General features: G+C 42.7%; 1 protein-coding gene across 1 annotated transcript in view; it reads right to left on the bottom strand.

Moving 5' to 3' along the window:
- Positions 1–27,114, bottom strand: part of LOC126210031 (uncharacterized) — a 141,718-nt gene that overhangs the window by 29,931 nt on the left and 84,673 nt on the right. Inside the window, exon 5 of the mRNA XM_049939134.1 lies at positions 23,118–25,310. Coding sequence (XP_049795091.1) covers positions 23,118–25,310 — 2,193 coding nt within the window. The remainder of the gene's footprint in view (positions 1–23,117; positions 25,311–27,114) is intronic.

The following is a 27,114-nucleotide window of genomic DNA, read 5'->3' as shown; positions in this document are numbered from 1 at the left end:
ATATTTGAATTACAAAAAAATAATAATAATAAAAAAATGTTGCATAGCGTGAGATTCGATCCGGCGACCTTCGGATTACGAAATCGAGCGCTTACCGCTGCGCCACGACGCTGTAGAAAATTATTAATCGTAGATAGTATTTCACCGCAACGGTTTCTTCTAACTGTCGATTTTCTCGACAACAGCTGAGAAGTGCATCTTGGTGCTTTGCCACATTACACCTCTGGCCATGAGCTTTTATTATGCGCAGTATGAATCGAATCTGAATTTCACATTTGGCGGCCTCCCCTTGTGAGCAAAGTTTCGGGACTATCAGCCTATGACACTTGGCGAGTTCCCCTCGCTCGTCGAGTCGCTTCTTACGCCCGGCGAGAATTATGTATGCCTCCGAGTAAACTGCGCCACCTGGAAACACGGCGAGCGGGGATAAACACGTTTTCCTTCTTATAAGGCAACCCTCTACAGATAAAATTCATGAAGTGTTCTTCAGGTTGCCTCAGATATTTCAGAAATGTTTCTTGCGTCAGGCCTGCCGCATATGCAAAACGTAAACATTTCATTTCATGTAATATTTATCAGGATAAGACATGACAAGAGTGGACCAGTCCCTTCTGAGAAAAATTAGAGATTTTAAGTTGCTCCACTATGTAATGACACGGGTATGGGCTTGCGATCTGTCTTTTATGCCATCGATTTCCGTGTTACACATACTTGGCCACTGCGTTGTGGCTGCCATCGTGGAGGAGGCAGTCTGTTTCCTGCCAGCGCTGTTTCCGCAGCCAATATTAACCGCGACGAATCATTCAGTCAACGCTAAATGGCCCATCTGGCTGAGGCAGACAAGGGCGCTATAATAGAACTCCATGCAGAGGGATCTTCAAATGCCGACATAGCAAGAACTATGGGTCTTCACAAGTCGACGGTAGCCAGGTGGATCAGACGAAAGGAAGAGAGTGGTAACTTGAATGGGAGGCCTCATGGCCGTCGCCGCAAAACAACAGCAGCTCAGGATCAGCAGATACGCCGTTTCAGTGAGAACCACCCATTTGTCAACGCACGACAAATTCAGCAAACTTTGGGTCTCAATGTTAGCAGTAAGACCGTCACTCCTCGTGTAAGGGAAGGTGGACTGAGAGCAAGAAGCGCTGCTGTGAAAGAGACATTGACTGTTTCCCAAAGAGAAGCTTGCCTTGCTTTTGCTACTGAAAATGGCGACAAACCTCTCCAGTTTTGGAGGCGAGTGATTTTCACGCACCAAAAAGTTTTCTCTACGGCATCATCCGGAAAAGTACTAGTTTACCGGCCTAAATGTGCTAGGTATAATCGAAAATATATTTACAGTTGCCGAAGGAGTGGCAGGTTGTCGGTGCCGGCCGGTGTGGCCGTGCGGTTCGAGGCGCTTCAGTCTGGAACCGCGTGACCGCTACGGTCGCAGGTTCGAATCCTGCCTCGCGCATGGATGTGTGTGATGTCCTTAGGTTAGTTAGGTTTAAGTAGTTCTACGTTTTAGGGGACTGATGACCACAGATGTTAAGTCCCACAGTGCTCAGAGCCATTTGTAGTCGGTAACGGTATGGGCGTGGATATCGGCCGAAGGGTGTGGGCTCCTGTGGGAAGTGGAAGGAAGATTCGATGCGCGCAATTACATATCAATTCTGGAGAACGTGATGTTGCCTGCTGTGGCAGCAAGATTTGGCGATGATCAGATCATGTTCCAACAAGATCGCTCGTCTATTCATATGGCACGTGTGGTTAAGAGGCGGGTCGACGACCATAGTAATATTACTGTAACGGAATGGCCACCTAAAGGAGCTGACACGAATCCCATTGAGAATATCTGGGCAGAAATGGTCAGAGTAATACGAGAAAAGGGCAGTCACCGTCGACTCGCCGACAGCTTTCTGATGTGATTCATGACGCTTGGAATGAGTTACTTGAATCTCCTAGTTATGTGGCTCGAGTTGTGGGCTCAATGCCCAACAGACTTCGAGCTGTTGTGGAAGCCAAAGGAGGCTTCACCAATCAGCTGTTTCAAGCTTTGTTTCTTTCTTCTTCGTCTTTTTTTTTTTTTTTACTTACAGACGTATATTTTATATAATTTCAAGGAAACGCAGTAAATGGAATGTGGACTGATTTTTGAGGCTTCATTTTGTGACGGCTAAACAGTGCTGCATCATGGGACCCGCTATTTGTCCACATGTGGCTGAACATCAGAGGTGTAAAAAATTTTGAGGTGCCGAAGTTCTCTGGAAGAATAACGTCTTTTAGACAAGGAGATGATTTTTAGTTCATTTCATTTTAACCATTCACACTATGATTTGACATTCTAATCTTTGATTTCATTTTATTATTATGTATCTTTTCTCCAGTGAAAGTCAACGGTAGTAAGTTTCAAGATATGAAGAATAACTGGAAGTTTCTAATTTGTGGAAAGCGTATTTAACAGTTAATATTTTCGACAAATCTGTAGTTATAGGACATATTAAGAAGCGAGTCAAAAATGGCATTGTGGAATGATCAGGTTGGTCTCTAAAGGGTAACGACGATAAAATAGCAAATATGAAACTATGGGTAACAACTATTGTTGATGGTGAGGAGCCATAATCGATATGTCACTTTTCCGTAATTGTATTTCTGAAGTTTATCGTCAATCCTAGGACTGACACCGATACTCTGTTTTACGTAAAGAATACAACCTTCAAAATTTATTTAGCAGCGCAGAATATTAAATCACAGTTTATAGATCAGGAACCTAATCCAACTGCCTTTAATTTTATTTTCACGGATGACATTGAGACAGTAAATAACAAGAGAAATAAGAAAACTCTCAGAATCAATATAGAGAATTCAAGTATCATGTGAATTCAAAAGTTTGCTATAATAGCGATTAATTGCTTTTTACAGACCCCTTCATGCCTACGTTTTCCGTCAGACAGACAATGTTTGAAACTAGGACTAACGAGGTAAACAACGTTTCCACAAATTGTCAAATTGGAAGTCGGAGAGCCAGTTACATAAATTACGATGACAACAAACGTTTTTCAAGTAAACTGATCACAGGAGGCATCCAACGCATTTATTGTGAGTTACATGCACAGTATGTAAACTGGCAACGCCACCAACACACAATACCACTAACAAGGGAACATCCCCATCGCACCGCCCTCAGATTTAGTTATAAGTTGATACAGGGGATAGGCCTTGAAAAACTGAACACAGATCAATCGAGAAAACAGGAAGAAGTTGTGTGGAAGTATGAAAAAAATAAGCAAAATATACAAACTGAGTAGTCCATGCGCAAGATAGGCAACATCAAGGATAGGGTGAGCTCAGGAGCGCCGTGATCCCGTGGTTAGCGCACGCAGCTGCGGAACGAGAGGTCCTTCCGTCAAATTTTCCCAGGAGTGAAAAGTTTAATTTTTATTTTCAGACAATTATTATCTGTCCGTCCGTCCGTCCGATGCGAGGTAACCGCGCCGTAGTATGATGACGCTACACCTAAAAAACATCGAAAGACATGACGTCAGTCGACTATAGCGCACGGAAGAGAGAGTATTCCTGCTAATGAGGCTCCCTGGCTGGCAGTTAACTGTTCGCTACTTTGGACGAGAGTGCATTAAATACGTGCGATGCATTGCGTGGGCAATATGAATCCAGCAAATATAGCTCGTGACTCCAATAACAATGTCAATGAATATTTTCCGAACTGTAAGGCATCGGAAAGTTCCTTAAGGGATCGAACGATTGTCGAACATTTGTATGATTATTTCCTACATTTGTTGAATAACAGTACGTGTGGTGATGATTGTCTGAAAATAAAAAAAATCAAACAACTAACCCGAGGGAAGCCTTAAACCAACGACCTCTCGTTCTGCAGCTCCTCACGCTAACCACGCGACCACTGCGCTCCCGTGCTCAAGCTATCCTTGATGTTGCTTATCATGCACACGGACTACTCAGTTTGTTTGGTTTGAATATTTTTTTCATAGGTCCACACAACTTCTTCCTGTTTTTCGAATGATCTGTGTTCAGTTTTCAAGGCCTATCCACTGTGTCAACTTATAACTAAATCTGAGGAGGGTGCGATGGGGAGGTTCCCTTGTTAGCTATGAAACAACTGTAGCAAAACGGAGCATCCTCGTTATCCATGTGATGGATAAGACGACTAATTCGCAACATAAATGTCAATGTAAGCATCAGTTTCTGTTGGAACGTGCTTCCCGGACCAAATAACATACATTTCCTACGTCTTCAATGCGAATCATGTAGCAAATGTAATTTAAAGGACATAAAAATATCGAGTGAATTTACTAAAATAATTATGAACCACTTGAATTTGCATTCAACAGGCAATGTTCAGAAGTCTGGTGTAGGAGTACTGCATGCTCTAATTCGAAACAACAAAAATCAACAGAGTAACTATTATTGAACGTCATCAGGTCACTCATCGAGCATTCCTATGCAGTACTGTTACTGGTGACGTGTTATGATGCCTTTATCGTTAACTTCCTAAGAAGAAATGAAAGGCTGAGCCCCACCAAAAGACGTAAACTCGAGGAAAGAGTTGCGTGAACATATTATTTTACATCTGATAAATCCAAAAGTGTGTTTTGGGCTACGAATTCTGCCCCCAGGGTGTGTGCAACACAGCTGGAATTTGTTGCCAACAACTGAGACACCTTTCGGTCACAGTGTAAGAAAATCGAGCAACAAAACTACATCACCTGTGCTACTGCATGATAACGCACTATGTTGATTTGAGAAACAAAACTATCCAGGAGATTGATCGGAAAGTCGTCTCTCAGGCACATTTGTATTGATAGGGAAGTCCTCTCTCAAGCACTTGTCCCTCTCGTCATATATTTGTAAAAGTTTACCTTTCCCACTCTAGATCGATCAACCGTCAAGGCAATTCATTTCTAGACGAAAATACTTTTAAAACTACTCTGGTTTATTGACATCGTTAGAACAAGTAGGTTTCTACAGGCGTAGAATTTGTAAACAACTTTAGCATTGTCATATCGTTTTAGATATCGTGAAAGAAAATTCTGCTGCTAATTAATTTCTCTTTGATAATTACTGTTGCGTTTAGTAAACTAATGGAAAATGCAATTAAAATATTCACTGTACTAATACAAACTAAAGTCAGCTTAATACAGAAACATCACGACGGCAGTCTATCTTAATAAAGCATTAAGTTTCTGTGAGACAATTGGGCTTATTTTAACACGAATTAGTAGGATATTACAGACTTTACACTTAGAAAAGATCTGTATTTATTTCATTTCCTGTACCATTCGTAAGTGTTATGAAAATGGGGCTTTTCATAGATAAAATTATGTATTCACAACAACAAAAAAATGTCGGCAGAAAACAAAAGTGGCATTATGAATCTGGCAGTACCGTAAGGTTTTCACTCTGACACTAAGAGTTACTGAAAGTAGCAAGAAGAATTTTGCTCGAGCGTTGTCTTACGATTCCCTTATTAAGTTTTTATCTGCCTGCTTGTAGCTGTGCTACAAAAGAATTAAAAATCTGGCTTTCAGCAAGTCTCGAAAGGCGAACAAAAGCAGCTTGCACCTGGTTACTAAGCATGTTACCTGGGGACTGGTTTTTTCTTAAAGCGGGAAGACATCCTTTTGTGGTTCAATTGGCAAATGTCAGTCAGACGTGTGACGTTAGTCTAAGCGTTTCGGTGTGTTGAATTTGTACCAATGATTTTTCTACACGTTTTTTCTGTCCCAAATAGAGTTGAAGTCTCCCATTAGTATTTTCACGTCATCTTGGTGAATTTTGCTCATGGTATTTTCGAGTGTGTTCCAGAATTTTTCAACATTGTCGGTGTTTTTCTTATTTTCGATGTTGGTGGGTTCAAATGGTTCAAATGGCTCTGAGCACTATGGGACTTAACTGCTGTGGTCATCAGTCCCCTAGAACTTAGAACTAGTTAAACCTAACTAACCTAAGGACATCGCACACATCCATGCCCGAGGCAGGATGCGAACCTGCGACCGTAGCGGTCGCGCGGTTCCAGACTGTAGCGCCTAGAACCTCTCGAACACTCCGGCCGTCGATGTTGGTGGGGACACGTGCATTGATGAGTGTATATGTTTTACTGGGGCTCTGAATGACCATAGTCATAAGTCGCTTGTTGACGGGCCAGCCGCGGTGGCCGAGCGGTTCTTGGCTCTTCAGTCCGGAACCGCGCGACTGCTACGGTCGCAGGTTCGAATCCAGCCTTGGGCATGAATTTGTGTGATGTCCTTAGATTAGCTAGGTATAAGTAGTTCTAAGTTCTAGGAGACTGATGACCTCCACTGTTAAGTTCCATAGTGCTCAGAGCCATTGGAACCTTTTGATTGTCGATCGGTGTGATTTCTTTGACAGAGTTGATAGATCGGTGTTCGAGAAATGCAATGCCGAAGATTGGTAAGCCTTTCGTTACCTTTTATTGTATTCTGCTCTTGAAGATGCAATGGTTTCCCTAATGCACGGTTTCATTGTCAGTTAGTCGTGGTTCTTGAAGTGCAAGGATGAGAATTTTTTGTCGGTCCATTTCTTTTGTGAGATTATTTAGTTTTCGTGTTTGGATCAAGGTATCGATGTTTACTTTTAAATGCATGTTTTTTGCTTGTAGGGAAATTTACCAGAGATCTTCGATATTCTCTGTCGTGCTAACCTGGACTCCCCAGAATCCGAAAATCCAACTGCCGCCTGTCGACAGCCGGGTTGTGTACCACCTGGGATAAAGTTGACTTTGCTTGCATAGTTTACGTTTGCTTGTGTTTCATTGGTTGTGCTTGGGTGATACCAGGACCGGACAGGACCAGAGGGTGTTGAAGCCTTTGAAAGCAAATATTTTCAGCCAAGCTCATTGAGCTAACACGGTGACCAGAGTAACGGTGATTTTCACTCAGACGTGTCTGGATTTTGCGTTCAACGGATTGAGTAGCCGTTCAGGATTGTGTTAGTATTTGGTTCACCCCTAGTATTTGATTTCCTCGGTACCACCCATATGGGGGAGGGTTTCCACTATCCGCCACACGCGATTATTATTATTATTATTATTGTCATTATGTCTCAGCAAATCCCATATGGTGTATCTTCCCACCACTGAAATAGATGTGTATTGTTCGATTCAGTATTTCCATCACATAAATGTGGTTTATAATTACGTTACATTGCTACTAGTAGACATATTTCTCACTTTTTCTTAGACAGTTGCTACCTGTTACTCCATCATAGGAATTTATGTGCGAAGCATTGTTGAAATACAGACGTTCAAATTATCCGATTTCTGTAATTTCATTTCGATACCAGATCGTTCTAATCGGATTCAGCCAGGTAGTCTTAATGTGGATATCCGACCACGACTGTCATCATATGATAGACTGTGTAAACCACATTCTTTATCGGACTGTTGAATATAGATCACTTATCTATGACAGGACCTGAATTCTTAAACACTGTGGAAAATAATAATCCGATGTGCTTATTACAAATACGTTATTCCAATATAAATATGTGAACTAACGAGATAACAGTTTATTTACAGGAGCAGAACTAATGTTCAAATGTTCAAATGTGTGTGAAATCGTATGGGACTTAACTGCTAAGGTCATCAGTACCTAAGCTTACACACTACTTAACCTAAATCATCCTAAGGACAAACACACACACACATGCCCCAGGGAGGACTCGAACCTCCGCCGGGATCAGCCACGCAGCTCATGACTGCAGCGCCCCTGACCGCTCGGCTAATCCCGCGCGGCTACTAAAAGTATACTCGTCCACAAAACCCATGTGGACAATTATCTGATAATCGGTCAAGCTTTGCTTGGCGCAGCTCTTTAGGACAAAAGAATGGACAGCTCCCTGCTTTTTGCGTTTCCGATAGCGCCTACGATAAGAATCTGGTGTCATATTATGTTTCAGAGCCGTAAACTGTTTATTTTTTCACCTCATACTAAAACAAAAGCTATGATATGAGACGAGGAAATGACTTATATGCTTCTCAGGAACTTAAGTTTTTCGCGTTAATTTTCTCACTTCATTCTAAAACAAGGACGTTAATATGAGAAGACGAAATGAAATATACGCTTCCAAGACATATTATTTCCTTGTGTGCTACTACTGCATACATGAAAGCCCTGCAGTTAATTTTTGTATGTTGGATAAATTTTGATATCACCTCACATTCCTTTGTGAGAAGGTTCCTATTTTCTTAGGATTCAAATAGAGTGGACATTTCATCACTGGTTAATATTCTCATGACTAATGACATGATACCCGTTGCAATTGCTCCATGGCACCTGTGAGTAGAGTCTCACGTTGGTTACTATAAGAACACGCAGGCAGTGATATCCGCTCACTGCAGTCAGAGCCAAGGTGATTTCTTTCTGTTTATGGCGAAGCGTCTGCTGCAGTGTCCACGCTCAGCCAACATAAACAAATCGCGGCGGCATTGGGCAGTGCTGATCGCTGCGCTTGTCGCAGGCCTCGACAACAAGAGCGCACTCTCTGCTAACGATACTATGGAGTTAATACATCTTACTTAACGTAATATGCAGGACGTGGGTTAGGTGAAAATTCAGTTTGTAACTTCCCATCGCATTAACATACTTTACAGTCATATTTGATGCCCGGTTGTCTGTCTGATGTTAATAGTATTGATTCAGATTGTGCATTAACACGAAAACTCACTCACACACACACACACACACACACACACACACACACACACACACACACACACGCACACACTCATTGATTCCAGTGAGGGTGACAACTACTGTGTGTTGAACAACACATGCACCAGTCAGTTCCTCAGTTGGCGTCGAGTGGATGAGTTTTTTCAATTACCTTGCATTGCAAGAATTGTATGTAAGAGCCTGAAAGTAAATGGACTTGTATCCTAAAGAGCTGCGACAAAGCAAAGCTTGACCGATTATCAGATAATTGTCCACATGGGTTTTGTGGACGAGTATACTTTTAGTAGCCGCGCGGGATTAGCCGAGCGGTCAGGGGCGCTGCAGTCATGAGCTGCGTGGCTGATCCCGGCGGAGGTTCGAGTCCTCCCTGGGGCATGTGTGTGTGTGTTTGTCCTTAGGATGATTTAGGTTAAGTAGTGTGTAAGCTTAGGTACTGATGACCTTAGCAGTTAAGTCCCATACGATTTCACACACATTTGAACATTTGAACATTAGTTCTGCTCCTGTAAATAAACTGTTATCTCGTTAGTTCACATATTTATATTGGAATAACGTATTTGTAATAAGCACATCGGATTATTATTTTCCACAGTGTTTAAGAATTCAGGTCCTGTCATAGATAAGTGATCTATATTCAACAGTCCGATAAAGAATGTGGTTTACACAGTCTATCATATGATGACAGTCGTGGTCGGATATCCACATTAAGACTACCTGGCTGAATCCGATTAGAACGATCTGGTATCGAAATGAAATTACAGAAATCGGATAATTTGAACGTCTGTATTTCAACAATGCTTCGCACATAAATTCCTATGATGGAGTAACAGGTAGCAACTGTCTAAGAAAAAGTGAGAAATATGTCTACTAGTAGCAATGTAACGTAATTATAAACCACATTTATGTGATGGAAATACTGAATCGAACAATACACATCTATTTCAGTGGTGGGAAGATACACCATATGGGATTTGCTGAGACATAATGACAATAATAATAATAATAATAATCGCGTGTGGCGGATAGTGGAAACCCTCCCCCATATGGGTGGTACCGAGGAAATCAAATACTAGGGGTGAACCAAATACTAACACAATCCTGAACGGCTACTCAATCCGTTGAACGCAAAATCCAGACACGTCTGAGTGAAAATCACCGTTACTCTGGTCACCGTGTTAGCTCAATGAGCTTGGCTGAAAATATTTGCTTTCAAAGGCTTCAACACCCTCTGGTCCTGTCCGGTCCTGGTATCACCCAAGCACAACCAATGAAACACAAGCAAACGTAAACTATGCAAGCAAAGTCAACTTTATCCCAGGTGGTACACAACCCGGCTGTCGACAGGCGGCAGTTGGATTTTCGGATTCTGGGGAGTCCAGGTTAGCACGACAGAGAATATCGAAGATCTCTGGTAAATTTCCCTACAAGCAAAAAACATGCATTTAAAAGTAAACATCGATACCTTGATCCAAACACGAAAACTAAATAATCTCACAAAAGAAATGGACCGACAAAAAATTCTCATCCTTGCACTTCAAGAACAACGACTAACTGACAATGAAACCGTGTATTAGGGAAACCATTGCATCTTCAAGAGCAGAATACAACAAAAGGTAACGAAAGGCGTACCAATCTTCGGCATTGCATTTCTCGAACACCGATCTATCAACTCTGCCAAAGAATTCACACCGATCGACAATCAAAAGGTTCCAATGGCTCTGAGCACTATGGAACTTAACAGTGGAGGTCATCAGTCTCCTAGAACTTAGAACTACTTATACCTAGCTAATCTAAGGACATCACACAAATTCATGCCCAAGGCTGGATTCGAACCTGCGACCGTAGCAGTCGCGCGGTTCCGGACTGAAGAGCCAAGAACCGCTCGGCCACCGCGGCTGGCCCGTCAACAAGCGACTTATGACTATGGTCATTCAGAGCCCCAGTAAAACATATACACTCATCAATGCACGTGTCCCCACCAACATCGACGGCCGGAGTGTTCGAGAGGTTCTAGGCGCTACAGTCTGGAACCGCGCGACCGCTACGGTCGCAGGTTCGCATCCTGCCTCGGGCATGGATGTGTGCGATGTCCTTAGGTTAGTTAGGTTTAACTAGTTCTAAGTTCTAGGGGACTGATGACCACAGCAGTTAAGTCCCATAGTGCTCAGAGCCATTTGAACCATTTGAACCCACCAACATCGAAAATAAGAAAAACACCGACAATGTTGAAAAATTCTGGAACACACTCGAAAATACCATGAGCAAAATTCACCAAGATGACGTGAAAATACTAATGGGAGACTTCAACTCTATTTGGGACAGAAAAAACGTGTAGAAAAATCATTGGTACAAATTCAACACACCGAAACGCTTAGACTAACGTCACACGTCTGACTGACATTTGCCAATTGAACCACAAAAGGATGTCTTCCCGCTTTAAGAAAAAACCAGTCCCCAGGTAACATGCTTAGTAACCAGGTGCAAGCTGCTTTTGTTCGCCTTTCGAGACTTGCTGAAAGCCAGATTTTTAATTCTTTTGTAGCACAGCTACAAGCAGGCAGATAAAAACTTAATAAGGGAATCGTAAGACAACGCTCGAGCAAAATTCTTCTTGCTACTTTCAGTAACTCTTAGTGTCAGAGTGAAAACCTTACGGTACTGCCAGATTCATAATGCCACTTTTGTTTTCTGCCGACATTTTGTTGTTGTTGTGAATACATAATTTTATCTATGAAAAGCCCCATTTTCATAACACTTACGAATGGTACAGGAAATGAAATAAATACAGATCTTTTCTAAGTGTAAAGTCTGTAATATCCTACTAATTCGTGTTAAAATAAGCCCAATTGTCTCACAGAAACTTAATGCTTTATTAAGATAGACTGCCGTCGTGATGTTTCTGTATTAAGCTGACTTTAGTTTGTATTAGTACAGTGAATATTTTAATTGCATTTTCCATTAGTTTACTAAACGCAACAGTAATTATCAAAGAGAAATTAATTAGCAGCAGAATTTTCTTTCACGATATCTAAAACGATATGACAATGCTAAAGTTGTTTACAAATTCTACGCCTGTAGAAACCTACTTGTTCTAACGATGTCAATAAACCAGAGTAGTTTTAAAAGTATTTTCGTCTAGAAATGAATTGCCTTGACGGTTGATCGATCTAGAGTGGGAAAGGTAAACTTTTACAAATATATGACGAGAGGGACAAGTGCTTGAGAGAGGACTTCCCTATCAATACAAATGTGCCTGAGAGACGACTTTCCGATCAATCTCCTGGATAGTTTTGTTTCTCAAATCAACATAGTGCGTTATCATGCAGTAGCACAGGTGATGTAGTTTTGTTGCTCGATTTTCTTACACTGTGACCGAAAGGTGTCTCAGTTGTTGGCAACAAATTCCAGCTGTGTTGCACACACCCTGGGGGCAGAATTCGTAGCCCAAAACACACTTTTGGATTTATCAGATGTAAAATAATATGTTCACGCAACTCTTTCCTCGAGTTTACGTCTTTTGGTGGGGCTCAGCCTTTCATTTCTTCTTAGGAAGTTAACGATAAAGGCATCATAACACGTCACCAGTAACAGTACTGCATAGGAATGCTCGATGAGTGACCTGATGACGTTCAATAATAGTTACTCTGTTGATTTTTGTTGTTTCGAATTAGAGCATGCAGTACTCCTACACCAGACTTCTGAACATTGCCTGTTGAATGCAAATTCAAGTGGTTCATAATTATTTTAGTAAATTCACTCGATATTTTTATGTCCTTTAAATTACATTTGCTACATGATTCGCATTGAAGACGTAGGAAATGTATGTTATTTGGTCCGGGAAGCACGTTCCAACAGAAACTGATGCTTACATTGACATTTATGTTGCGAATTAGTCGTCTTATCCATCACATGGATAACGAGGATGCTCCGTTTTGCTACAGTTGTTTCATAGCTAACAAGGGAACCTCCCCATCGCACCCTCCTCAGATTTAGTTATAAGTTGACACAGTGGATAGGCCTTGAAAACTGAACACAGATCATTCGAAAAACAGGAAGAAGTTGTGTGGACCTATGAAAAAAATATTCAAACCAAACAAACTGAGTAGTCCGTGTGCATGATAAGCAACATCAAGGATAGCTTGAGCACGGGAGCGCAGTGGTCGCGTGGTTAGCGTGAGGAGCTGCAGAACGAGAGGTCGTTGGTTTAAGGCTTCCCTCGGGTTAGTTGTTTGATTTTTTTTATTTTCAGACAATCATCACCACACGTACTGTTATTCAACAAATGTAGGAAATAATCATACAAATGTTCGACAATCGTTCGATCCCTTAAGGAACTTTCCGATGCCTTACAGTTCGGAAAATATTCATTGACATTGTTATTGGAGTCACGAGCTATATTTGCTGGATTCATATTGCCCACGCAATGCATCGCACGTATTTAATGCACTCTCGTCCAAAGTAGCGAACAGTTAACTGCCAGCCAGGGAGCCTCATTAGCAGGAATACTCTCTCTTCCGTGCGCTATAGTCGACTGACGTCATGTCTTTCGATGTTTTTTAGGTGTAGCGTCATCATACTACGGCGCGGTTACCTCGCATCGGACAGACGGACGGACAGATAATAATTGTCTGAAAATAAAAATTAAACTTTTCACTCCTGGGAAAATTTGACGGAAGGACCTCTCGTTCCGCAGCTGCGTGCGCTAACCACAGGATCACGGCGCTCCTGAGCTCACCCTATCCTTGATGTTGCCTATCTTGCGCATGGACTACTCAGTTTGTATATTTTGCTTATTTTTTTCATACTTCCACACAACTTCTTCCTGTTTTCTCGATTGATCTGTGTTCAGTTTTTCAAGGCCTATCCCCTGTATCAACTTATAACTAAATCTGAGGGCGGTGCGATGGGGATGTTCCCTTGTTAGTGGTATTGTGTGTTGGTGGCGTTGCCAGTTTACATACTGTGCATGTAACTCACAATAAATGCGTTGGATTCCTCCTGTGATCAGTTTACTTGAAAAACGTTTGTTGTCATCGTAATTTGTGTAACTGTCTCTCCGACTTCCAATTTGACAATTTGTGGAAAAATTGTTTACCTTCTTAGTCCTAGTTTCAAACATTGTCTGATAGAAAATGTAGGCATGAAGGAGTCTGTAAAAGCAATTAATCGCTATTATAGCAAACTTTTGAATCCACTGGACACTTGAATTCTATATATTGATTCTGAGAGTTTTGTTATTTCTCTTGTTATTTACTGTCCCAAAGTCATCCGTGAGAATAAAATTAAAGGCAGTTGGATTAGGTTCCTGATCTATAAACTGTGATTTAATATACTGCGCTGCTAAATAAATTTTGAAGGTTGTATTCTTTACGTAAAACAGAGTATCGATGTCAGTCCTAGGATTGACGATAAACTTCAGAAATACAATTACGGAAAAGTGACATATCGATTACGGCTACTCACCATCAACAATAGTTGTTATCCATTGTTTAGTATTTGCTATTTTACCGTCGTTACCCTTTAGAGGCCAACCTGATCTTTCCACAGTGCCATTTTTACTTGCTTCTTAATATGTCCTATAACTACAGATTTGTTGAAAATATGAACTGTTAAATACGCTATTCCACAAATTAAAAACTTCCAGTTATTCTTCATATCTTGAAACTTACTACCGTTGACTTTCACTGAAGGAAAGATACGTAATAATAAAATGAAATCAAAGATTAGAATGTCGAAGCATAGTGTGAATGGTTAAAATGAAATGAACTAAAAATCATCTTCTTGTCTAAAACACTTTACTCTTCCAGAGAACTTCGGTACCTCTCAAAATTTTTTCAGCTCTGATGTTTAGCCACATGTGGAAAAATAGCGGGTCTCATGATGCAGCACTGTTTAGCCGTCACAAAAGAAAGCCTCAAAAATCAGTAAATAAAACTATTCTTGTACAGTTGCTCCGAATCGCATATACCAACCGCCCTTTGCTGCGACAACTACTCAAAGTCTATTGGGTATTTGATTTTGTTCTGCTTTTTCGGGCCTCCTTACCTCTCCTTCTAGCCCAACCTTTGTTCTGCAATTACGTCTTCATCGGGGAGCTTCTCCTCAACATTTTTATTTTGTGCTGAACTGTTTTGTACCCTTCTTGCATACACACGTGTGTCACGTATTTTATAGAGACTGAATGAATATATAAGGTGAGTATTTCTTCTCTTATCAAATTAAATATTACATATCTTGCTGTGAATTAATTTGTTTGTCCCCATTCCACTTATTGCGTTTCCTTGAAATTATATAAAACATAAGTCTGTAAAAAAAAATCGCGTATAGCCTCCTTTGGCTTCCACAACAGCTGGAAGTCTGTTGGGCATTGAGCCCACAACTCGAGCCACAGAACTAGGAGATTCAAGTAACTCATTCCAAGCTTCATGAATTTGCTGATTTGTCGTGCGTTGACAAATGGGTGGTTCTCACTGAAACGGCGTATCTGCTGATCCTGAGCTTGCGTTGTTTTGCGGCGACGGCCATGAGGCCTCCCATTCAAGTTACCACTCTCTTCCTTTCGTCTGATCCACCTGGCTACCGTCGACTTGTGAAGACCCATAGTTCTCGCTATGTCGGCATTTGAAGATCCCTCTGCATGGAGTATTATAGCACCCTTGTCTGCCTCAGCCAGATGGGCCATTTAGCGTTGACTGAATGATTCGTCGCGGTTAATATTGGCTGCGGAAACAGCGCTGGCAGGAAACAGACTGCCTCCTCCAAGATGGCAGCCGCAACGCAGTGGCCAAGTATGTGTAACACGGAAATCGATGGCATAAAAGACAGATCGCAAGCCCGTGCCCGTGTCATTACATAGTGGAGCAACTTAGAATCTCTAATTTTTCTCAGAAGTGACTGGTCCACTCTTGTCATGTCTTATCCTGATAAATATTACATGAAATGAAATGTTTACGTTTTGCATATGCGGCAGGCCTGACGCAAGAAACATTTCTGAAATATCTGAGGCAACCTGAAGAACACTTCGTGAATATTATCTGTAGAAGGTTGTCTTATAAGAAGGAAAACGTGTTTATCCCCGCTCGCCGTGTTTCCAGGTGGCGCAGTTTACTCGGAGGCATACATAATTCTCGCCGGGCGTAAGAAGCGACTCGACGAGCGAGGGGAACTCGCCAAATGTCATAGGCTGATTGTCCCGAAACTTTGCTCAGTGAAGGAGAGGACAAAATAAGCGAACATGTGTTTCGGCTTATCTGCAGACACTCGACCGTTTCCGAGAAAACGACGGTCAAAGTTATCAACGCGCTGTTGCTCTAGTGTAGATACCTTCTGCAGCCGAGAACGCAATTGAAGCGGTGGCTACCGTCGTTCCTTCTTAACACTGATTCCCGTGTTCGATACCATATTGGGTTTTTTAATTATTTTATTTTCCTGCCTCTCTATCAGAATTATCTACGAATGTTTTTTTCTAAGTTATGTTGAAATAATGTTGTCATTATTCGCCAATTAACTTTATGTGTAATTAATGAATTAAAAAGTAATAAACGAATGAGACAAGCTGATCTAACATCATCTGGGCTGCCTCATGTATCGTTATAACCAAATATTTTATAAATGTTAATCTGCATTCAGATCCGATGATGGCACCTTTAGTGTGTTGAAACCGGTTATCCAGTAAACAATATTTAAGCGATCTTGGCTTCTGAATTATTTCTACAACAGAGTGATCGCCCCACTACGCACTGTGTGTACCCTTTTTAACTTATTTCTTTACACAGTAAATTAACTGACGAATAACGACAACAGTGTTTCAACATAAATTGGAATAAACATTCGTAGATAATTCAGAGAGTGAGGGGAAAAAAAAAGGAAAAACCGGGTTTCGAACTCGCAGCGCAAAGTTCAGAAATCGCTATGGTAGCCGCAGAGCCACCGCTCCAGTTGAATGCTTACCCGCTAAGAGGTGTCTACACTATAGTAACAGCGCATTGAAAACTTTGACCGTCGTTTTCTCAGAAGCGGTAGAGTGTAAGCAGATAAGCCGAGACACGTGTTCGCTTATTTTGTCCCCGCTTTCACTGAGCGAAGTTTCAGCAAGATCGGGGTATTTCCTCGGGAACACAGGAAGAAACCATAGTAATAATGTAATTCAAGGCTCGCAAGAAAAGATTTAAGTGGTCCTTTTTCCCGCACACTGTTAATGAGTGGGACGGTAGAGAAATAACCCTAACCTTCTGCCAGGCACGTAAGTCCGGATTGCCAAGAAATCCTGTTGATGTAGTCATGTAGATGTAACGACGAAATTATGTTTTAATTACGACATGTGACTTTCATTTGATTTAAACATCGAAGTTGTTTGCTGTTTCAAAATGGTTCAAATGCCGCTGAGCACTATGGGACTCAACTGCTGTGGTCATAAGTCCCCTAGAACTTAGAACTACTTAAACCTAACTAACCTAAGGACATCACACACATCCATGCCCCAGGCAGGATTCGAACCAGCGACCGTAGCAGTCGCACGGTTCCGGACTGCGCGCCTAGAACCGCGAGACCACCGCGGCCGGCTCGTTTGTTGTTTATTTACTTTTTGTTCAATAGTTTCAGGCATATACAAACACCTAGGCGCGTTAAATTGATATTGAAATAAAGTGTCATGCGTGGACCAATAACAATAAATTCCCACCTACTTGTTATAGTACTGCAGTATCTGCCAGCGTCTTCAGAAGTGGATATCGCATACGAAGTTCCTAGGGTGTTTGTAATGGATATTGCAGACGACTTCGACAAAGTTTGAATGTAGCTTCGTAAAAGTTCCGTGATCAAACGATCTGAGTTGCTGGAGAATACAGTTTATCCTCACTAGACAGTATATATTATCATTATACATGAGGTGAGTAGGGTTTCGCCGCGTTGCGGTGGCCGAGCGGTTCCAGGCGCTTCAGTGACGAACCGCACGGCTGCTTCAGTCGCAGGTTGGAATTCTACCTCGGGCATAGATGTCTGTGATGCCCTTAGGCTAGCTAGGTTTAAGTAGTTCTAGGTCTAGGGGCTGATGACCTAAGCAGTTAGGTCGCATAGTTCTTGAAGCCATTTTTTGACCTTTCGCGTAAATTTTCTTTACATAAACCGTCGTATCTTTTGATTGCGTTGACATAGAAGCTCACTTTTTTACACCAGCATGGGACCGGTTACAGCAAGAAGTGCGATACATTTCCGCTTATTATGTCCACCCGTTCTGGAGGTAAACGGGTTTTAAGGGTTGGGTAGACCGATAGATGGTCAAGAAAGTGAGACTAGTAGGGTTCCGTTTTTACCGGTTTAGGTGACGAAATCCTAACAACGAAAACACTGAAGATGAGGGCCGCATAAATAACACCCGCTACTCTTTATTCGAAATGTTCTAGTTGCTGTCGATACATAAGCATATTAGTCGTAGCTACGTTTTCGATCCAAATCACGTTTACAGGAATGCAAATAGAATGTATTTGCCTATACACGTGGTAATTCACATCCCAGTATTAATGCCACCGCGTTTTAGAAGTACGAACATTCTCATTGCTAGCTAGCTTAAGAAACACTTCTGCTAATGAACGTTTTCTGGCTGTGGCGAGTCTAGTGGAGAATTCGAAACAATGCAGAATACGTTTGGCAGCTATGTAGCCGTTTATTTCCTGGGGTGGTGCAGAATTATCCTACAAAATTTACTCTCTAATAACAGTAATTTGTTATTTCGATAAGGCCGGCCGAAGTGGCCGCGCGGTTCTGGCGCTGCAGTCTGGAACCGCGAGACCACTACGGTCGCAGGTTCGAATCCTGCCTCGGGCATGGATGTGTGTGATGTCCTTAGGTTAGTTAGGTTTAACTAGTTCTAAGTTCTAGGGGACTAATGACCTCAGCAGTTGAGTCCCATAGTGCTCAGAGCCATTTGAACCATTTTTTTTATTTCGATAAACATCCCGAATGATTGTCACATAAGCGGTGACATAAAGGAAGAAAATTCATGTTTTTGAGTCCAGAAAGCTCTATGCAACAGAAACTGCAGATTTTCATTTCGAAATTGCCTGCTTGTTCATGTCTGGGGTAATAATAGAGGGCTGTTTGCCTAGGTTGTCTGCTAGCATAGTGAAAGGAAGGTCTGGTTTGTTTTCGGTTCTAATCTCTATGGAGGCAGGTAGAATATCAGTAAAGCAATTTTAAGAAATTCTCGCGCACCCAATACGTTTTATCGCTACCTTTATTCTGTACTGGCGCCCTGTGCATGTCAATATGACACTCTTGTAGAATTTCATACATGTTACTGCCTACTTTTTCCGCTTCTGTCAATAATGGAATTGACTTAAGCGTGGCACTGAATGATGTTTAAGTGAATTTCGTTATGAATCTTCACGCATTGCTAAATTTGCACACTTTCATGGTAGGTCAGCAACGGTAATCCAGTATGACTGGTCTGAACGTTGACACAGACCGTTTCGCGGCCGAATGCGGATAATATTTTGCTACTTCGTAACGATCTGGGGTTCTTTGTCTTACTGAAACAGTTAAGTCATCTCGATAAGTTGAAATTCATTTTTATTTGTCCAGTTCATACAAATTAGCGTTTCTTCTTTCAGTTCTGTCTTATATTTACGTGTTGTATTTAACACACTAATCAGCATTAATATATTCTTACAAATTATGGAATACAGTCTAAAAAAGTTCAGATAGTTTGTCAATTTCACGCCTGCGCATAGTATGTTGGTAGCACTTCGTCGCCTTGCCTGTTATGCTGTGTAGCAGACTTTAAAGCCGTGCGGATCAGCATAACGAAAAGGCGAGGGGTCTCGCTCGTTTTGTCCACGACTGTACATCCTCAGAAATTTCTTCCTGAAATTAAGGCCGGTATTTGATATTAGTAGACTTCTCTTGGCCAGAAATGCCTTTTTTGCCATAGCGAGTCTGCTTTTGATGTCCTCCTTGCTCCGTCCGTCATTGGTTATTTTACTGCCTAGGTAGCAGAAATCCTTAACTTCATTGACTTCGTGACCATCAATCCTGATGTTAAGTTTCTCGCTGTTCTCATTTCTACTACTTCTCATTACCTTCGTCTTTCTCCGATTTACTCTCAAACCATACTGTGTACTCATTAGACTGTTCATTCCGTTCAGCAGATCATTTAATTCTTCTTCACTTTCACTCATGATAGCAATGTCATCAGCGAATCGTATCATTGATATCCTTTCACCTTGTATTTTAATTCCACTCCTGAACCTTTCTTTTATTTCCATCATTGCTTCCTCGATGTACAGATTGAAGAGTAGGGGCGAAAGGCTACAGCCTTGTCTTACACCCTTCTTAATACGAGCACTTCGTTCTTGATCGTCCACTCTTATTATTCCCTCTTGGTTGTTGTACATATTGTATATGACCCGTCTCTCCCTATAGCTTACCCCTACTTTTTTCAGAATCTCGAACAGCTTGCACCATTTTATATTGTCGAACGCTTTTTCCAGGTCGACAAATCCTATGAAAGTGTCTATTTTTCTTCAGCTTTGCTTCCATTATTAGCCGTAACGTCAGAATTGCCTCTCTCGTCCCTTTACTTTTCCTAAAGCCAAACTGATCATCACCTAGTGCATTCTCAATTTTCTTTTCCATTCTTCTGTATATTATTCTTGTAAGCAGCTTAGATGCATGAGCTGTTAAGCTGATTGTGCGATAATTCTGTTTCTTCTTCTATCACATCAGACCCTCATAGAGGCTTTCAATGTATTCTTTCCACCTATTGCTCTTTCCTCTGCATTTAACAGTGGAATTCCCGTTGCGCTCTTAATGTTACCACCGTTGCTTTTAATGTCACCAAAGGTTGTTTTGATTTTCCTGTATGCTGAGTCTGTCCTTCAGACAATCATATCTTTTTCGATGTCTTCACATTTTTCCTGCAGCCATTTCGTCTTAGCTTCCCTGCACTTCCTATTTATTTCATTCCTCAGCGACTTGTATTTCTGTATTCCTGATTTTCCCGGAACATGTTTGTACTTCCTCCTTTCATCAATCAACTGAAGTATTTCTTCTGTTACCCATGGTTTCTTCGCAGCTACCTTCTTTGTAACTATGTTTTCCTTCCCAACTTCTGTGATGGCCCTTTTTAGAGATGTCCATTCCTCTTCAACTGTACTGCCTACTGCGCTATTCCTTATTGCTGTATCTATAGCGTTAGAGAACTTCAAACGTGTCTCGTCATTCCTTAGTACTTCCGTATCCCACTTCTTTGCGTATTGATTCTTCCTGACTAATGTCTTGAACTTCAGCCTACTCTTCATCACTACTATATTGTGATCTGAGTCTATATCTGCTCCTGGGTACGCCTTACAGTCCAGTATGTGATTTAGGAATCTCTGTCTGACCATGATGTAATCTAATTGAAATCTTCCCGTACCTCCTGGCCTTTTCCAAGTATACCTCCTCCTCTTGTGATTCTTGAACATGGTATTCGCTATTACTAGCTGAAACTTGTTACAGAACTCAATTAGTCTTTCTCCTCTTTCATTCCTTGTCCCAAGCCCATATTCTCCTGTAACCTTTTCTTCTACTCCTTCCCCTACAACTGAATTCCAGTCGCCCACGACTATTAGATTTTCGTCCCCCTTTACATACTGCATTACCCTTTCAATATCCTCATACACTTTCTCTATCTGCTCATCTTAAGAATGAGATTTTCACTCTGCAGCGGAGTGTGCGCTGATATGAAACTTCCTGGCAGATTAAAACTGTGTGCCCGACCGAGACTCAAACTCGGGACCTTTGCCTTACGCGGGCAAGTGCTCTGCCAACTGAGCTACCGAAGCACGACTCACGTCCGGTACTCACAGCTTTACTTCTGCCAGTACCTCGTCTCCTACCTTCCAAACTTTACAGAAGTTCTCCTGCGAACCTTGCAGAACTAGCACTCCTGAAAGAAAGGATATTGCGGAGACATGGCTTAGCCACAGCCTGGGGGATGTTTCCAGAATGAGATTTTCACTTCAGCTTGCGACGTCGGCATGTATACCTGAACTATCGTTGTCGGTGTTGGTCTGCTGTCGATTCTGATTAGAACAACCCGGTCACTGAATTGTTCACAGTAACACACCCTCTGCCCTACCTTCCTATTCATAACGAATCCTACACCTGTTATACCATTTTCTGCTGCTGTTGATATTACCCGATACTCATCTGACCAGAAATCCTTGTCTTCCTTCCACTTCACTTCACTGACCCCTACTACATCTAGATTGAGCCTTTGCATTTCCCTTTTCAGATTTTCTAGTTTCCCTACCACGTTCAAGCTTCTGACATTCCACGCCCTGACTCGTAGATTATTCGTTGATTATTCAATCTTTTTCTCATGGTAACCTCCCCCTTGGCAGTACCCTCCCGGAGATCCGAATGGGGGACTATTCCGGAATCTTTTGCCAATGGAGAGATCATCATGACACTTCTTCAATTACAGGCCACATGTCCTGTGGATACACGTTATGTGTCTTTAATGCAGTGGTTTCCATTGCCTTCTGCATCCTCATGTCGTTGATCATTGCTGATTCTTCCGCCTTTAGGGGCAATTTCCCACCCTTAGGACAAGAGAGTGCCCTGAACCTCTATCCGCTCCTCCGCCCTCTTTGACAAGGCCGTTGGCAGAATGAGGCTGACTTCTTATGCCGGAAGTCTTCGGCCGCCAATGCTGATTATTTATCAAAATTTAGGCAGTGGCGGGGATCGAACCCGGGACCGAAGACGTTTTGATTATGAATCAAAGACGCTACCCCTAGACCACGGGTACATCACCCAGATCTCTCACCAACTGAAAACGTCTGGTGGCCGAGCAACTGGCTCGTCTCAATACGCCAGTCACTACTCTTGATGAACTGTGGTATCGTGTTGAAGCTGCATGGGTAGCTGTACCTGAACACGCCATCCAAGTTCTGTTTGACTCAAATGGTTCAAATGGCTCTGAGTACTATGGGACTTAACAGCTATGGTCATCAGTCCCCTAGAACTTAGAACTACTTAAACCTAACTAACCTAAAGACATCACACAACACCCAGCCATCACGAGGCAGAGAAAATCCCTGACCCCGCCGGGAATCGAACCCGGGAACCCGGCCGTGGGAAGCGAGGACGCTACCGCACGACCACGAGATGCGGGCTGTTTGACTCAATGCCCAGGTATATCAAGGTCGTTATTACGGCCGGAGGTGGTTGTTCTGGGTACTGATTTCTCAGGATCTATGTACCCAGATTGCGTGAAAATGTAATCACATGTCAGTTCTAGTATATTTGTCCAATGAATAGCCGTTTATCATCTGCATTTCTTCTTGGTGTAGCAATTTTAATGGCCAGTAGTGTATGTTAATGTTGCAACTATAATGTAACTATAATGCTGTTTAGATTTACCTGTATTTGTGCGGAAACGCGGCCTTCTCCAGCTGTGCACCACCGAGTTACCTGGGCTCCCTGACACTCTCGGAGGACGTGCCGGAACAGGGCTCGGTAGCCACCCCGGTCGAACACCGACCGCAGCAGCGCGGGGTCCTGCGAGCCCCCTCGGAAGTCGCCGAGGTGGCTGACGTCGTCGCCGGCCTCCAGCAGCGCCTTCACCGCAGCCCAGCGGCGGCCCTCCGCGGCGTACCGCAGCGGCGTCCACCGCAGCAAGCCGTCCTCGGCAGACATGGCCCCCTCCTGCGGACGCCTGCACAGCCGCAGCAGCAGCAGCGAGGAGCCCGCCCCGTGGGCCGCCGCCAGGTGCAGCGCGCCGCGGCCGCACTCGTCCGCCTCCCCGGGTGTGTCGGCGCCCGCCGCCAGCAGCGCCCCGACCTCCGCCTCGTCACCGTCCAGCACGGCCAGCAGCAGCGGCCGCCCTCTCGCCGCCCTGCGGTCGAAGGATTCCAGGAAGAACTCGAGGCTCCCGTCCACGTACGCTTCTCGGTACACCGTCGCACAGCTCGGCTCTCGAAACCCGACGAAGCACCACTTGGCGAGGAAGTGTTCGGCGAACGTCCTGTGCAGGAACACGGGTTTACTGTCACTGAACTCGTACACGATTCCAGCTTTTACGAAGATGTCACTGTCGAGTGACGGACCCGGTGGTTCGTCTGCACTGTGCACCAGAGCCGACACTGCGAGGAGCATCAGCTGCTCTTCGTGCCTCTTCCTCGCCGCCTCGATCTCTTTCTTCTTGCCGGGAGCAGACAAGTTGTCACCCCACTTCTCCTCGTAAAGCCTCCTGAATTTATTTCGGAAGAAATCCTCGTACAGCGTCACAATATCGTATATTGCTGCTCTTTCCCCTGACAGATTCACATACATTTTGGCGAAGAGTGGAATTCTCAGGAGATCCCTCACACTCTTTTTGAGACCATTAATGGATGGGACGTTTCGCCTCCAACTGTGAAGAGTGAAGAACTCCTGTAGCTCTGGATCACTGAAAGGCCGCAGTGTGTGGGCCAGCACACCCATCTGTGTCTCCAATTGTGTCACTGGCGCTGGTCTCGTCGTCACCAGGAGCTTCCCCCGATGTGGCGTCAGCAGAGACAACACCTCGAGGCATTTGTCGGCGTAATCTGGGCACACCTCGTCGAAGCCGTCCACGAGACAGACGACTCGCGGTGACTCCAGCAGGCTGTGGTGAAGCAGTGCGTACTCCAGCCTGCCCTCATCGCCCTTATTAAAGACAGATTGCTGTAAGATGTCTTCTAGGGCTACTGTACCACTGTCACAGTGATCAAAAACTGTGTAAAAGTCCAACAAATTAACTCTCAATAACCAGCAGGCAGAATCCCTATCTTTTAACTGCTTCCCCACATGGGACAGCATCGTCGACTTTCCCACACCAGGCCTCCCCTCCACAATTACTGTATTACTAGCGGCATCTAATACTTCAAGCTGCTCTCTCTCCTTCTCTCTTACATAGTCTCGAATCTTACGGGGGTTCCCTCGAAAGTAAAGAATCTCCCACCCATCATCAGCAAATTGTAACACATAAATACTCCAGTTGGTCTGTTTTCTACAGATTTCTCGAATAATAGACATCTCCAGGTTGTCAGTTAACGCAAACAGGGGCCACTCTATTTCTGATGAAGTGAACACACTTCCCACATGTGCCACACTCGTCACTGTATGTCCACCAATTTCGTGCGACAGCAGTCTGTAGGATGCACTGTTGGTGATGCACACATCCTGTTGCCCCACAGACGAGAAGAACTCGGTCGCCACAAGACGCCGCTCCACCAGTTTCGTCGGAGAATAGTCCGACGGTAGTGGCTCCAAGTCCTGGCCCATCCGCAGAGGCTGAGACAACTGCGCCAGGGCCAACAACAGAGCCGGATTCCCATCCACCACCGCTTTGAGGGCGTCAGCATCTCCCACGAGGTCACTCAGGTGGCATTCGTAGTGGTCCCCATTCAGTCTGACCTTCATATTCAAGCTCTCATTCCAGCTGTCGTCACTGATGTTCGAAGATTGGCAAGTGTCAATGAAGCAGCTATTTTCTGTCATTGATGCAATCACCAGACGGCGGTCAGTGTGCATCTGTTTCATCAGCTCAAAGAAAATGTCGGAGTTATCACGGCCATCGTCGTCTACAAGTACCTGTAGATGATTAAAATTAATAAGTTAATTTCAGACATTTTCAAAAGTTTAAATTCTTTTTAATGCGGCATTTCGATTATTCCAGAAACTATAAAATCAAGATACCGAACTTTGTAAATATTACAATCTGGTTCTGACGTAATATAACAAACTTCTGACATCAAAACAAAATTGCTTCCAATTTCCTGTTCGTTATGTACAAATATTTTTATATATAACGTATGGGAAAACTAAAAGTGGGACATAAAATATTTCGTGCACCTTGAGATACACAACTCAGCTCCCATCATTCGTATCTGGGGCAGACAATGTACGTTGGGTCATCTATATAAAGTGCATGAAATATTTTCTGGGCCAGTTTAAGTTTGCCTACACTATATATGCACATGAGGTTATCAACATGTGATCCAGAATTTCGATTTTAATTGTCTTCTAGAAAGTAGACAAAGTTGCTATCATCTATTAATAGAAATACAACTTATCCACAAAGTGATAGCAGTAATAATTCTATGCACAACAAGTTAGTTGGCATGACTGCACCAAACCTATGATTCGATAGTACTGCACTATTTGGATCAGACGCTTTCAGAAAGAGTTTATTGAAATAGTTTACCTCAGTCAAAGTAGAAGGTCGAAATAACTCGACTGAGATATCTAACTTCCCTTACAACACCATATTTTAATTAATATGCATAAATTACAACATAAATTACTTTTCACAGACGAGTATTAGGCAAAATCTTAAATATTCACATTCCCTTGATCAAACTTCACCATTTTCTTTGTTTATCTATAAGACAGAATTCAATTATTCCGTTAGTATTATAGCAGTGTTTTCACTTCTAGCACTATTGTACTCAAGTCAGCCAAGTTGAATAAACATGAATTGCATGCATAGAGAAGTGGCATTTGGTGAAAGAAATTGTTACATTGTGTACGTGCTGATAGCTCTGACCCTTCCAACATATTTAACAACGATAGATTTGAAAACTACTTTGAAATAGCCACTACATAAACTCATTGTCCCCTTGACCAAACACAACAATTACTTTAGCGCTTTAGCGATAAATGCAGAAACAGTACGTTTCTATTATGATAAATTAAAGTGCTGTGCTGTGTTTTTCTGTCTTTATTTTTGGGCTAATCTCAGGAATCGATTTTCACTAATAGATACAATTATGAGAAGGCTTTGTTGATGTGATTTACGTATGTTAAATGATAAATGTGCGTATATGTATTTTTATCTGTTCCATATTTATTTGGCGTTTGGAATGACTTCTCAATTCAATGATGGGAGCTACAGATGGTCAGCGAAAGAGGGGCGGCATCTGTCAGGAAAAGCAGCAAAGTAAACAGCCACCACAACTCTGGGAGAGCACCAAATCTTAACCAGAATCTGTTTTGGGCAGGGTAGTTTTGTAGTATAGCACTTGCCAAAAGATTGTGGCATTTAGACCTGTCAGAAGCATCGACTCTTCAGTCTGCCTTTAACCTAGCATTCACCTCTCAATAACGTGAAGATTTGCCAGGATCAATATATGGTTAAGATTCCACTTAACATGCAAGACCCCTTTTCCTGATTAGATAACTGTGGACGTTCGAGGACACACAGGTCGCCAAAATGGCATCCTATTAAGATACATGCACCAAGTCAATGTGCGACACAAAATTATTGTTTCCACAACCTATTAAACACTGTCCACCACGTTAATATGACCACCCATCGAAAGTCCGAAAAGCCGCATTTTTCAGAATGGACTGTCGTGAGACACGGTATGAGGAGAGCCAGTGTGGTTGTGGGACG

This window comes from Schistocerca nitens, chromosome 10, assembly GCF_023898315.1.
Source record: "Schistocerca nitens isolate TAMUIC-IGC-003100 chromosome 10, iqSchNite1.1, whole genome shotgun sequence".
In the NCBI taxonomy this organism is placed as follows: domain Eukaryota; kingdom Metazoa; phylum Arthropoda; class Insecta; order Orthoptera; family Acrididae; genus Schistocerca; species Schistocerca nitens.
The sequence above is the reverse complement of the archived record's forward strand: the minus strand, read 5'-3'. Positions and strand labels throughout refer to the sequence as shown.